This window comes from Arachis hypogaea, chromosome 13 (genome assembly GCF_003086295.3).
Source record: "Arachis hypogaea cultivar Tifrunner chromosome 13, arahy.Tifrunner.gnm2.J5K5, whole genome shotgun sequence".
NCBI classification, from domain to species: domain Eukaryota; kingdom Viridiplantae; phylum Streptophyta; class Magnoliopsida; order Fabales; family Fabaceae; genus Arachis; species Arachis hypogaea.
In genome coordinates, this window is record NC_092048.1 from 135,430,508 (window position 1) to 135,442,268 (window position 11,761).

The 11,761-nt window shown below is 37.4% G+C and overlaps 2 protein-coding genes across 4 annotated transcripts; both read left to right on the forward strand.

Annotated features, from left to right (window-relative positions):
• The first annotated feature begins 3,517 nt into the window (after positions 1-3,517).
• LOC112733895 (probable BOI-related E3 ubiquitin-protein ligase 3) lies at positions 3,518-7,319 on the forward strand. Of its 3 annotated transcripts, none has more exons than XM_025783001.2 (5): positions 3,518-3,785; positions 3,863-3,904; positions 4,454-4,583; positions 5,459-5,820; positions 6,410-7,319. In XM_025783001.2, exons 3-5 carry the CDS (start codon positions 4,499-4,501, stop codon positions 6,959-6,961), a joined length of 999 nt encoding a protein of 332 aa, XP_025638786.1. In that variant the 5' UTR covers positions 3,518-3,785; positions 3,863-3,904; positions 4,454-4,498; the 3' UTR covers positions 6,962-7,319. The 3 variants fall into 3 exon arrangements, with proteins under 3 accessions (XP_025638786.1, XP_025638784.1, XP_025638787.1); XM_025783002.2 differs by having other exon boundaries at positions 3,543-3,785; positions 4,473-4,583; XM_025782999.2 differs by having other exon boundaries at positions 3,528-3,904.
• A 570-nt stretch (positions 7,320-7,889) lies between these two features.
• Positions 7,890-11,650, forward strand: LOC112733892 (protein STABILIZED1). Its single transcript, XM_025782995.3, has one exon. It carries the CDS (start codon positions 8,302-8,304, stop codon positions 11,413-11,415), a length of 3,114 nt encoding a protein of 1,037 aa, XP_025638780.1. The 5' UTR covers positions 7,890-8,301; the 3' UTR covers positions 11,416-11,650.
• The last annotated feature ends 111 nt before the right edge of the window (positions 11,651-11,761 follow it).

The following is an 11,761-nucleotide window of genomic DNA, read 5'->3' on the forward strand; positions in this document are numbered from 1 at the left end:
TTTTTCGTGTGTCCAAAATGTAACGATTCTCTAAACAACGTGACCGTCAGATTTACCGACCAATAAATTCTATGATAGTGAACGCGCTAAAATTTTTTTCTTCTCCAAATATTACCGTCGACGTTACGATCATAATTATTGTTCCGACGATAATATTTTAAAATGACAAATTTATTGTCAAATTCGACAGTAAATCTGACGAAAAATTCGTCATTAACATCCGACAATAAATCTAACTGTACTCAACATTTTTCTTATATCAACATTTTTCTTATATCGACATACACTAACCAGATAAAGATAAACTATGCCATAATTTCATTACATTAATTAATTAATCAGAAATAATCTATGATGAAGATTCTTAAGTAATACATACACGTATGGACTATGGATTGATGGATGTATATTATAAAGTGAAGTTCATGAAACCAAGTTCCATAATGTAGGCTGAAATACACGATGAATATATTATATTCTCCACGTGCTGATGGGCATAACAATTTTTCAAACCGAATAAAAATTGTCATACATGTATCAAACGTCAAAGGATGAAATTAAAGTTTCTAAAATGCATCTATATACATAGTTGGAGTTAAACCTAAAATAGTTTTTGAAATTCGTGCACTAAAATCGTCTCTAAAATTTTAATTATACTAATTACGTTCCTGTGATTGACAAAAGTGTACTACGTTAATTTCTGACCCATTTCCATTAGGTAGTGTTTGGTGGAAAGACAATAACTGAGACTAGGAGACAGAAACTGAAATAAATCTCTATTCTGTCTGGTGTAAAATGAAAGACAGAAATTAAAATAAGAATAAAATTCTAATTTAATTTGTATAAAGGGTAAAATTGGAATTAATTAATTGAAATGAGAATATTTTAGGTATAAAATGTTATTAAAGTTTCAGTCTCTATCTCTAAAAATTTCAGTCCCTGTATTTCCATTTTTTAGAGGTACTGAAATACTGAAATTTTGGAGACAAAGACAGAAATTTTAGTACCAGTCTCTGAGCCAACAAATATGATACTGAGTCTCAGTCTTCCAGTTTCTGTCCCAGTACCTCAAAAGAAACGCTTCCTTAACGACGTGATGACATAGCTTGATGATGTGGGCTGTTAGTGACACGTGTCACTCTATGATTTGGCCACGTGTAATAGTATAATGATGTGGTGACCAGTGACATGTGGTATGCTGATGTGGATGATTGTGTCACATGTCACAATACTATTTGGGCAGGTGTCTGTTTGTGCCACGTGTCGCAACAGTATTCAACCACGTGTCGTCCATTATGTCATGATTGTAGATGCACCAAATTAGTCCATCACTTTGCATTAAGTGACTCATTTTAGTCCCTGAAATTTAATGTCGTGCATCAAACTAATCCCTTCACCAGTTTTTTCTCATTTTTTTTAAATTTAAAATTTTCAATATCTTGGATGCACTAATTTCAATTCTATTTTTTCATATATTATTTAAATACCAGTGCTTTTATAAAAAATTTTAAAATTTTAATTTTAATTATATAATTTTTTTATAATAATTTAACATTAGTAAATTTTGTAATATATAAGTATGCTATTATAAAAAAAGAATTATATGATTGATTAGACAGATTTTTTCATCAAAAAACATGTTTTTAATAAGAAATTAATAATTAAAATAAATATTTTTTTTGTTCTTATGAAATACACGTTTCCGTTATGTGTAAATGGGCTAGACTGAAGGGACTTCAAGCACTCTCACTATCATCTCCGACCTCTTCAGTCTAGACGAAAGAGGTCGGAGATGGTAGTGAGAGTGCTTAATATGTCTTCACGTCAACTCAAAGACGGCGGTTAGGGGTAAGAGAAAATTTATTTTATAAAAGCACTTGTATTTGGATAACATTTGAAAAAATAGAATTGAAATTAATGCATTCAAAGATATTGAGAATTTTAGATTTATAGAAAAAATGAGAAAAAACTGATGAAAGAACTAGTTTGGTGCATAACATTTAATTTCAGGGACTAAAATGAGTAACTAAATGCAAAGTGAGAGACTAATATAGTGCATTTACAATGATGACATAATGGACGACACGTGCACGAACACTGTTGCGACACGTGGGACAAATGCATACGTGGCCAAATAATATTGTGACACACGGCACAACCATCCACATCAGCATGTCACGTGTCACTGGTTACCACATCATCATATTATTACTCGTTGCCAAACTATGGAGTGACACGTGTCATTAACAACACATGTTATCACGCTATGACATCACGTCGTTAATAAAAAATGGGTCAAGAGCTAACATGGTGTACTTTTGTCAATCTCAAAAATATTATTGATGTAATTAAAATTTCAGAAATGATGGTCAATCTCATAGACTATTTTAGGATTTAACTCTGGTTGTAGAAGGGCATGGATGACTCGGTCCTTAACATTTTGCTTTAATTCGTGATTACTTGATTAGCAGCCTCAACACAAAAGTTAAGCAAGAAATAACAAAGCAATTTTCTTGGCATTCAACAATAGAATAAAATCTTTTTAAGTTTTAACTGAAAGTCCCATATGTTGAATGCACAAATAATGGATCATGCATCATCATTTTTTCAATACATGGTTTTCGAGTAATACACGACTTTTTTAAGGTCAACACTCAACATGACAACATTTCAAATTAGCTATAATCTTATTAGCAAAATAATTTATAAAAAAAAATTAATTATACACAACCATTTAGGTATGGAGAGAGAGAGAAAAAAAGCGCACACACATTTGTTGCTCTGTTTTATCTGATTTTGCAATATAAAATAAGGTGGAGACGTGGAGTGGTGGTGTAAATAATAGTAAACTAAATTCACATATTTAGTTAAAACATGAAAAAATATAAAAATTACAATATGATATAAAATATATAATTAATTTAGCAGCTAATTCTTTATATGCAGATAGTATTTTTGTTAATCTTATTAGTATTGTGATATCGAATTTATAAATGAAAAGAAATATAAAAGAAGAGTAATAATATTGGTGTGAGTAGTTGGTGCGTTATTATGGAATGCGTTAGGTGTTGGACCTAAAATTGTGCGAACCAATGCTAATGGCCGATGCCCAATGGGGCCTCCATGGTTACCCGCCAAAATCATCCAGCAAAACGACAAATCACTACACAACACAGTAAATGTGGGGCCCACCATAATTCTCACTTTCTTCACCGTAAATACGGTTATTGAGTCTGTTACGATTTTTTCAAAATCCTGAGCATGGTTTGTTTCAAATAAATACAATGAGTACTTTTTTTTAGTATTTAATTTTACTGTTATATTTAAATTGAAAAAAGCTTACTTTATGAAAGTTATATGAAATAATTAAAAATATATCACTGATTGATATCTTGAAATCAAAATTCAGTAGCAAATTAGAAAGCAGTTTGCGTAAGCATTTGAATAATAATAATAATAATAATAATAATAATAATAATAATAATAATAATAATAATAATAATAATAATAATAATAATAATAATAATAATTTTGTAGATTTTGCAGTATCAGATTGTGTTCTCTTGCGTCCACTCCCACCCCACTTAGCTTTATTCTCTCTATTCCCCTTCTTATTCTCATCATCTTCATCTTCATCTCTCTCTCCTTGTCACTAGTCACTACTGCAGGGTTCTTATCTGATGCTCTGGAACTTACCAACTCCATACTTAACTTAATTAATTAATTAATTAATTTATTTTCATCTTCTATTTTTTCGTGACTTCTCTTATTACAAGGCATTTAAGGTATTATTTCTTTTATTCCAATGCTTGTTGATTCCTCTATCGATTTTGTGATTCAAGCGTCTTATCTTGTGTTACAGCTGTTAGCTACTAGCATTGTGTTTTCGTCGGAGACATCCAAGGTAACCTTCTATTTTGCTCTTCACGCGTGTTTTTTTTGTGTCTTCGTTCATCAATTGCTTGTGGATCATCATAGAACTGGGTCAAACTTTGCTAGATTAACTTGATCCTCATGAACCTTTTGGTTTTGGAAGATTCTAGAACAGTTTTTTTTTTTTTTTTGTTATTGTTATGAAAAAAGATGATGGTCTACTTTTGAATGGTTCAGGAGTTCTCTATATTTTGTAGAGTAAACATCACCACTTTAGAGGAAATTGTGTACATTCTTTTATTTTTGTTTGAACAAATAGATTCACTGCTATTGTTATATGTGGGGCATGAATTATCATCAGAACTTGCTCCCTAAACCTAGAGTCCCTTGTGCCAAAACTGATAAAATAATACTTCATTAGAACCACCAGTTCCCTTAACCCTCTTAACTTTCAAGCATTTATATCTTAAATTGTTCTGCTAATTTTTTTCTTAAAATTGTTGATGATGGTGTGTTTCATCATGTCAGCTTTGCATATTTTGCGACTTTGATGTTAATTGATCTTCTTTCTTACATGTAGATATTTCTTACTAGTTCAGGATACACAAGTGCTTCTCCAAGGATAATGTTGGGGCACAAAAATGTCTTGGATGAGGCTCGATTTCAGTATCAAACCAATGAAGCAAATCAACTGCAGTTGTTTGGGAATAGTGAGTTTTCGCCTTTCCTTTTGTCATGGAATAATGGAATTTCACATTGAATGCTTTATCATTTTAGATATGGTTGTTATATATGGGATCTCTTTCTTGTTTGTTGGAGTTTGTTTGCCAGTTGCCACCGCTTGTTCACTAGTAATGGTGATGTTACTTGTTATAACTTTTTATTTGCCTGGAACTGGATTCTTTTACATGTGCTGTGTAACAACCGGCATTGGTAAAATAGAAGAATCAAAGAGTAATCAGTAATAGAAGACAAAACTGCACTCCTTTTGCCTGATATTTGTGGACATGACGGGGCCATCCTTTTTTTCTGGAAAAAGGATGGAGTGACAGATTCTGGGTTATGACGTTTTTCTGTGTTGAATGTTTTTGCTTATGTGCATTTCATATGGATCTTGATGCTCTGGGAGATGGACCATATATCATATAATACACACCAATTTCTGCACCTTTCATGTATTCTTATAGAACTGGTTCAGACGATACCAAGAAACCAAAGAAAATATGTACAATTGCTGAAGGAAATTCATAGAGTCAGGATATCGGAGATCCCTCGCTATCCTTAGTTCCCAAGTTCCTATATCCTCAACATATGCCCTCTGCTCCGTAATAACTTCTTATGTACATTTATCCTACCAATAAACTAACCCTAATCCCTATGTACAAAGTCCCATTTGTCAGGGCTCCATCCTTTTCACATCCTTTCCCTTTTCATAACATTTGAATTGGCCTCACTTGAATGATTTTACATCTTACTGGCAAAGATAAAAATTACCATTTTTTTGTACATCATGTTACTTGCTGTGTAGTTCCTTGAATTCATTTTTCATAGTCTCAAACCAATGTATATGTGACATATCTTGCAGTACAAGCTGGATGCAATATTGACCCTGTTAGTTATGTTGGAAATGAGTATCTCAGCTCCATGTTTCGATCTAATAAACGAAGCAGAGAAGCTGAAGATATATCAAAGCAGCAAAAGCTTCAGATTTCCTTAAATTACAATGTCTGTCAGGACGAAGCTGATCGATTGGCAAATATTCCAAATCCAAATCAAGTGTCAACAGGATTGAGGCTTTCTTATGACGATGATGAGCGCAATTCTTCTGTTACTTCTGCTAGTGGTAGTATGACTGCCGCACCTTCAATCATATTATCCCTTGGTGACAATTTCAGAACCGAGCTTGATAGGCAGCAAGAAGAGCTGGACCAGTATATTCAGCTACAGGTAGAGTGTCATTATAGCTCTTCATTATGTTATTTTGCCCTATAAAAATGCTGAAGAGCCTGAAATATTTAAATTGCAAGAATGATGAGGCATGTGGTTCGTTCTCAGAAGATTGAGTCAGTCCTACATCTATATTTCAACCAACAACCACCATGAAGTTTTTCTGGTCAAGTAGCATTTCTCTTTGTAATATTGTTTGTGAGAGGTCTAGCTTCTATTATTGGTGCTACTTCTGTATGTCCATGTTTTCATCTTATGGTGGATACTTTTCCATTTTGCTTTATCATTTTTCTTCTGCTTTTCAGATAAACCATTATGCAGAGTTCCTGGTAGAAATTTCTCCTTTTTATTGGTAGGCCTTTCATTGAGTAATTTATGAGTAGTTATTCTCCTTGTGAATTATTGCTTGTTGAACACCTCTCAAATGTTTAAATCATGGAGTAAGTCGTGGAAATTTTTTGAATGATTGCTTATGAGTTTTTATCAGTTTTATGTTTTCCTATTGCACTAAGATACAAAGACATATGTTTCACTTTGATTGTGAATCATGGATTTGAGTCTAGTGCACTTTATAATGTTCTCTATGCAGAAGGACCAATTGTCAAAAGCAGTGAGAGATATGAAACAAAAACACATGACCAGTGTCTTTAATGCCATTGAGAAAGGTGTTAGCAAGAAGCTAAGGGAAAAAGATGCAGAGATAGAGAACATTAACCAGAAAAACAGGGAACTAGCAGAGAGAATAAAACAAGTATCCATCGAAGCACAGAGTTGGCACTACAAAGCAAAGTATAATGAACAAGTTGTCAACGTATTAAGGAACAATCTCCAGCAAGCAATTACACAAGGAGTCGAACAAGGAAAGGAAGGGTTCGGAGACAGTAGCGAAGTTGACGATGCCACCTCATATATCGATTTGAATAGCTTGATCAGCAATCCAGGTGCACGAATGAAATCTACTTTGAAGAAGCACCAAGGCATAGAGAATCTGATGTGCAGAGAGTGCAGGGTGAAGGAGGTTTCCATGTTGTTGATGCCTTGCAGACACTTATGCTTGTGTGACAACTGTGATAGATATATCAATGTTTGTCCTGTATGCCAATTGATGAAAACTCAAAGTGTCCAGGTGTATCTGTCTTAACTTGCAAAGGGTAAGTATTTAAAAGGGAAAAAAATGGAATATGCATGGCTGTTCTTGTGTGACTTGTTTACCTAAGATGAATTATAAGTGAAGTTATTGCAAAATTCACATCCATAGAATATCAATATTCTCTATTGAGATTTCCTTGTGTTAACAGCTTTCCTCCTTTTCCTGTAAACTTTCCTATGGAGCATCTTTCCTCAGTGTGTTAATAATTGATGCATCATGAACACATGAAGATTGGGCTGTAAATATTCTTTAAACCCTGTTGTTGGTTGTATAAGAAGGAACATTTGCTGCTCTATGTTAATAACTATACCGAGTTTTGCATCATATTTGGCAAAATGGTTTTGATGAACTAGCTCTTGCCTACACTTTTCTTATTGGAAGGATCCATTTCTCATGTTATTTTTGTTATCTATTTTTCTTTTTCCTTTTTTTGTCTCATGTTTTATTTAATACCATGTACCAAACAAGAGCTTAATGTTATCACAATTTTCTGTTATTACACTATTCTGTTAACATATACTTTCTTTTTGGTGACTACACTATTCTGTTAACATACAATAAAACTCTCTTGGTAATGGATGTAAGTGGAAGCTGGAAGGTCACTATGTCAAAAGTCTGAGAGTGGTTTATAGGCACTAGGCACGATTATGCATGGATTCAAGAAATTACTAGGGGTATTCCAGATGAAACTACACCGGCCACAATTCAAATAATAAGCATGTTGTATCATTATTACAAGCTTTCTTCTAAGATGCCTTGCTTGAAAAAAGAACACGCCATCAAAACAATTGTCACCAATTGGTGACTGATAATTTGGTGAAGTTCTTGCTAACCGTTACCAATCTTCAATTCTTTATACATAGTATATAATTGGATTTGGATGATCCTTGCGAGATTGAATAGATCTAAGTGCCTCAAATTCTGACTGTGGAAGGGAACTTGAATATAAGATTACACTTTCGGAACTGAACATTTAACGGCCAGCTCTTCAAATTTTTTATTTTGATTTCTATTTAAATAATTTATCATAGAAAAAAATACACCTGGGCTAAAAACACTGTGGGCTACTGTTCACTGGGCCTGATGGGTTCCAAATGTAACCAAATCATGAATCATGGTGGGCTACCAAAAAATAGACACACACACACGAATGGCGGTTCTATCTTCTAGTAGGTAGTCCTAAAAATTCCAGAACAGTTAACAGTTAACATAGCATAGGTTCTATCTTCAATTTGTGCCATAAGCACAAAAGAAAGCTTGGAGATCGAAATCGATCATCATAATCCCCATCATCATCTTCCCTCATTCGATTTTCCCAAAAATACCTAACCATGGTGTTCATCGTGCCACCCAATCACAGAACCCTAGCATTAGACATAAACCCTAACTCCACCACACTCCATCGCCTCAAGCTTGCAATTGAAGATAATTATGGCATCTCCGTTTCTCAGCAGCGTTTGTTTATCTCCAACAGCCTCCGACTGCTCGGAAATGACGATTCTGCACTTATATCCGACCTCGGCGTCGGACCTTACTCAACTCTAACCCTTCACGTTCCTTTCCTTGGCGGCACGCAGCCTCCGGCGGTTCCCAAGCCACGGTTCGACTTTCTCAACTCGAAGCCGCCGCCGAACTACGTCGCCGGTCTCGGTCGTGGTGCCACAGGGTTCACCACTCGATCTGATATCGGTCCTGCCCGCGCCGCGCCCGATCTTCCCGACAGATCCGCCACAACTATTGGCGGTGCAGCTGCTGCCCCCGCTGGAAGAGGAAGAGGGAAAGGCGGCGAGGAAGAGGAAGAAGATGAAGGAGAAGATAAAGGCTATGACGAGAATCAGAAATTTGATGAATTCGAAGGGAACGATGTTGGTTTGTTCGCATCTGCGGAGTATGATGAGGATGATAAAGAAGCTGATGCTGTTTGGGAAGCTATTGATAAGAGAATGGATTCGAGGAGGAAGGATAGGAGGGAAGCGAGGTTGAAGCAGGAGATTGAGAAGTACCGTGCTTCGAATCCGAAGATCACAGAACAGTTTGCAGATTTGAAGAGGAAGTTGTATACTTTATCTGCTGATGAGTGGGAGAATATACCCGAAATTGGGGATTATTCATTGAGGAACAAGAAAAAGAGGTTTGAAAGCTTTGTGCCCGTACCTGATACATTACTTGAGAAGGCAAGGCAGGAGCAGGAGCATGTCACGGCATTGGACCCTAAGACCAGGGCTGCTGGAGGGACCGAGACTCCTTGGGCGCAGACTCCGGTGACGGACTTGACTGCCGTTGGTGAGGGCAGGGGTACTGTGTTGTCCTTGAAGTTAGATAGGTTGTCGGATTCAGTTTCTGGTTTAACTAATGTGGATCCTAAGGGTTATTTGACTACTTTGAAGAGCATGAAGATTACCAGTGATGCTGAGATTTCGGATATTAAGAAGGCTAGGTTGTTGCTCAAGAGTGTTACTCAGACGAATCCAAAGCATCCACCTGGCTGGATTGCCGCTGCTAGGTTGGAGGAGCTGGCGGGGAAGATTCAGGCAGCGAGACAATTGATACAGAGAGGGTGCGAGGAGTGTCCTAAGAATGAGGATGTGTGGCTGGAAGCTTGTAGGTTGGCAAATCCTGAGGAGGCAAAGGCGGTTATAGCTCGGGGTGTGAAGTCGATTCCAACTTCTGTGAAGTTGTGGATGCAGGCCTCGAAGTTGGAGCAGGATGATGCAAACAAGAGTAGGGTGTTGAGGAAAGGGTTGGAGCACATTCCGGATTCGGTTAGGCTGTGGAAGGCTGTTGTGGAGCTTGCCAATGAAGAAGATGCCAGGCTCTTGCTTCACAGAGCTGTGGAATGCTGTCCTTTGCATGTTGAGCTTTGGCTTGCACTTGCGAGGTTGGAGACTTATGATAATGCTAAGAAGGTTCTTAACAGGGCAAGGGAGAGGCTGCCCAAGGAGCCTGCCATATGGATAACAGCTGCAAAGTTGGAAGAAGCTAATGGGAACACTTCCATGGTTGGCAAGATTATTGAGAGGGGTATAAGGAGTCTCCAGAGAGAAGCTGTGGTAATTGATAGAGAGGCTTGGATGAGGGAAGCGGAGGCTGCAGAGCGTGCTGGATCTGTCGCTACTTGCCAAGCTATAATCCATCATACAATTGGAGTTGGAGTGGAAGAAGAAGATAGGAAGAGGACATGGGTTGCTGATGCAGAGGAATGCAAGAAGAGAGGTTCTATTGAGACTGCCAGAGCTATATATTCTCATGCATTGACTGTCTTTTTAACTAAGAAGAGCATATGGCTCAAAGCTGCACAACTTGAAAAGACTCATGGAACCAGGGAATCTCTGGATGCATTACTTCGAAAAGCAGTTACCTATAGACCACAGGCTGAAGTTCTATGGCTTATGGGTGCCAAAGAGAAGTGGCTTGCTGGTGATGTCCCTGCAGCTCGAGCCATCCTCCAAGAAGCTTATGCTGCCATTCCTAATTCCGAGGAAATATGGCTTGCGGCTTTCAAGCTAGAATTTGAAAACCATGAACCTGAGAGAGCCAGAATGTTGTTGGCTAAAGCCAGAGAGAGGGGAGGCACAGAGAGAGTGTGGATGAAATCAGCAATTGTTGAGAGAGAGCTGGGAAACATCGAAGAGGAGCGGAGGTTGCTAGATGAAGGACTGAAGAAATTCCCTTCATTCTTCAAACTGTGGTTGATGCTTGGCCAGCTTGAAGAGCGGCTTGCTGAGAATGCAAAGAGACAAGATCAGCCTGAAAGCCACCATCATCATACGAGGGAAGCTAAGAAGGTCTATGAATCTGGACTGAAGAACTGTCCTAATTGTGTACCTCTTTGGCTTTCTCTTGCTAATCTTGAGGAGATGATGAATGGACTGAGTAAAGCTCGTGCAGTTCTCACAATGGCTAGAAAGAAGAATCCTCAAAATCCTGAACTCTGGCTAGCTGCTGTAAGAGCAGAATTGAAGCATGGATTCAAGAAAGAAGCTGATATTTTGATGGCAAAAGCATTGCAGGAGTGTCCCAACAGTGGTATTCTTTGGGCTGCATCAATTGAGATGGTTCCCCGTCCTCAGCGCAAAACCAAGAGTATGGATGCTCTCAAGAAATGCGATCATGATCCCCATGTTATCGCGGCTGTGGCCAAATTGTTCTGGCACGATAGGAAGGTGGACAAAGCTAGGACCTGGTTGAACAGGGCAGTGACATTAGCTCCTGACATTGGGGATTTCTGGGCATTGTGCTACAAATTTGAACTTCAGCATGGAACTGAGGACAGCCAGAAGGATGTTTTGAAGAGGTGCGTTAGTGCAGAACCAAAACATGGAGAAAAATGGCAAGCTATCTCAAAGGCAGTTGAGAACTCCCACCAGCCTACCGAAGCCATCTTGAAGAAAGTGGTGGTTGCACTTGGGAAGGAGGAGAATGCAGCTGAGAATAATAAACATTGACGTCGCATAGTTATAAGCCTATAGTATTTCTGTTGTTTAGATTGTAGTATGATTTATTAGTTTAGAATTTTGATACCTACGATTATGAGTAGCTGAAAACAGAGGTGTGTTTTATAGATATTTGGAGCTTTTCAGGGAAGCATTCGTTGTTGTTTCAGAATCTAAATTTGTTGCATATTTAATGCTCAAACCATTTGATGCTATTAATTGAATCACAATCAAGCAATTCATATAAGTAGTTCTGCAAGGTTAGCTAGGTAAGGTTTTTGAGATGTCGTGTGTTTCGGGTCACTGCAGAGGTAGAATTGCTTCATGAGAATTCACTTAAAATATGATGAGATAAAGA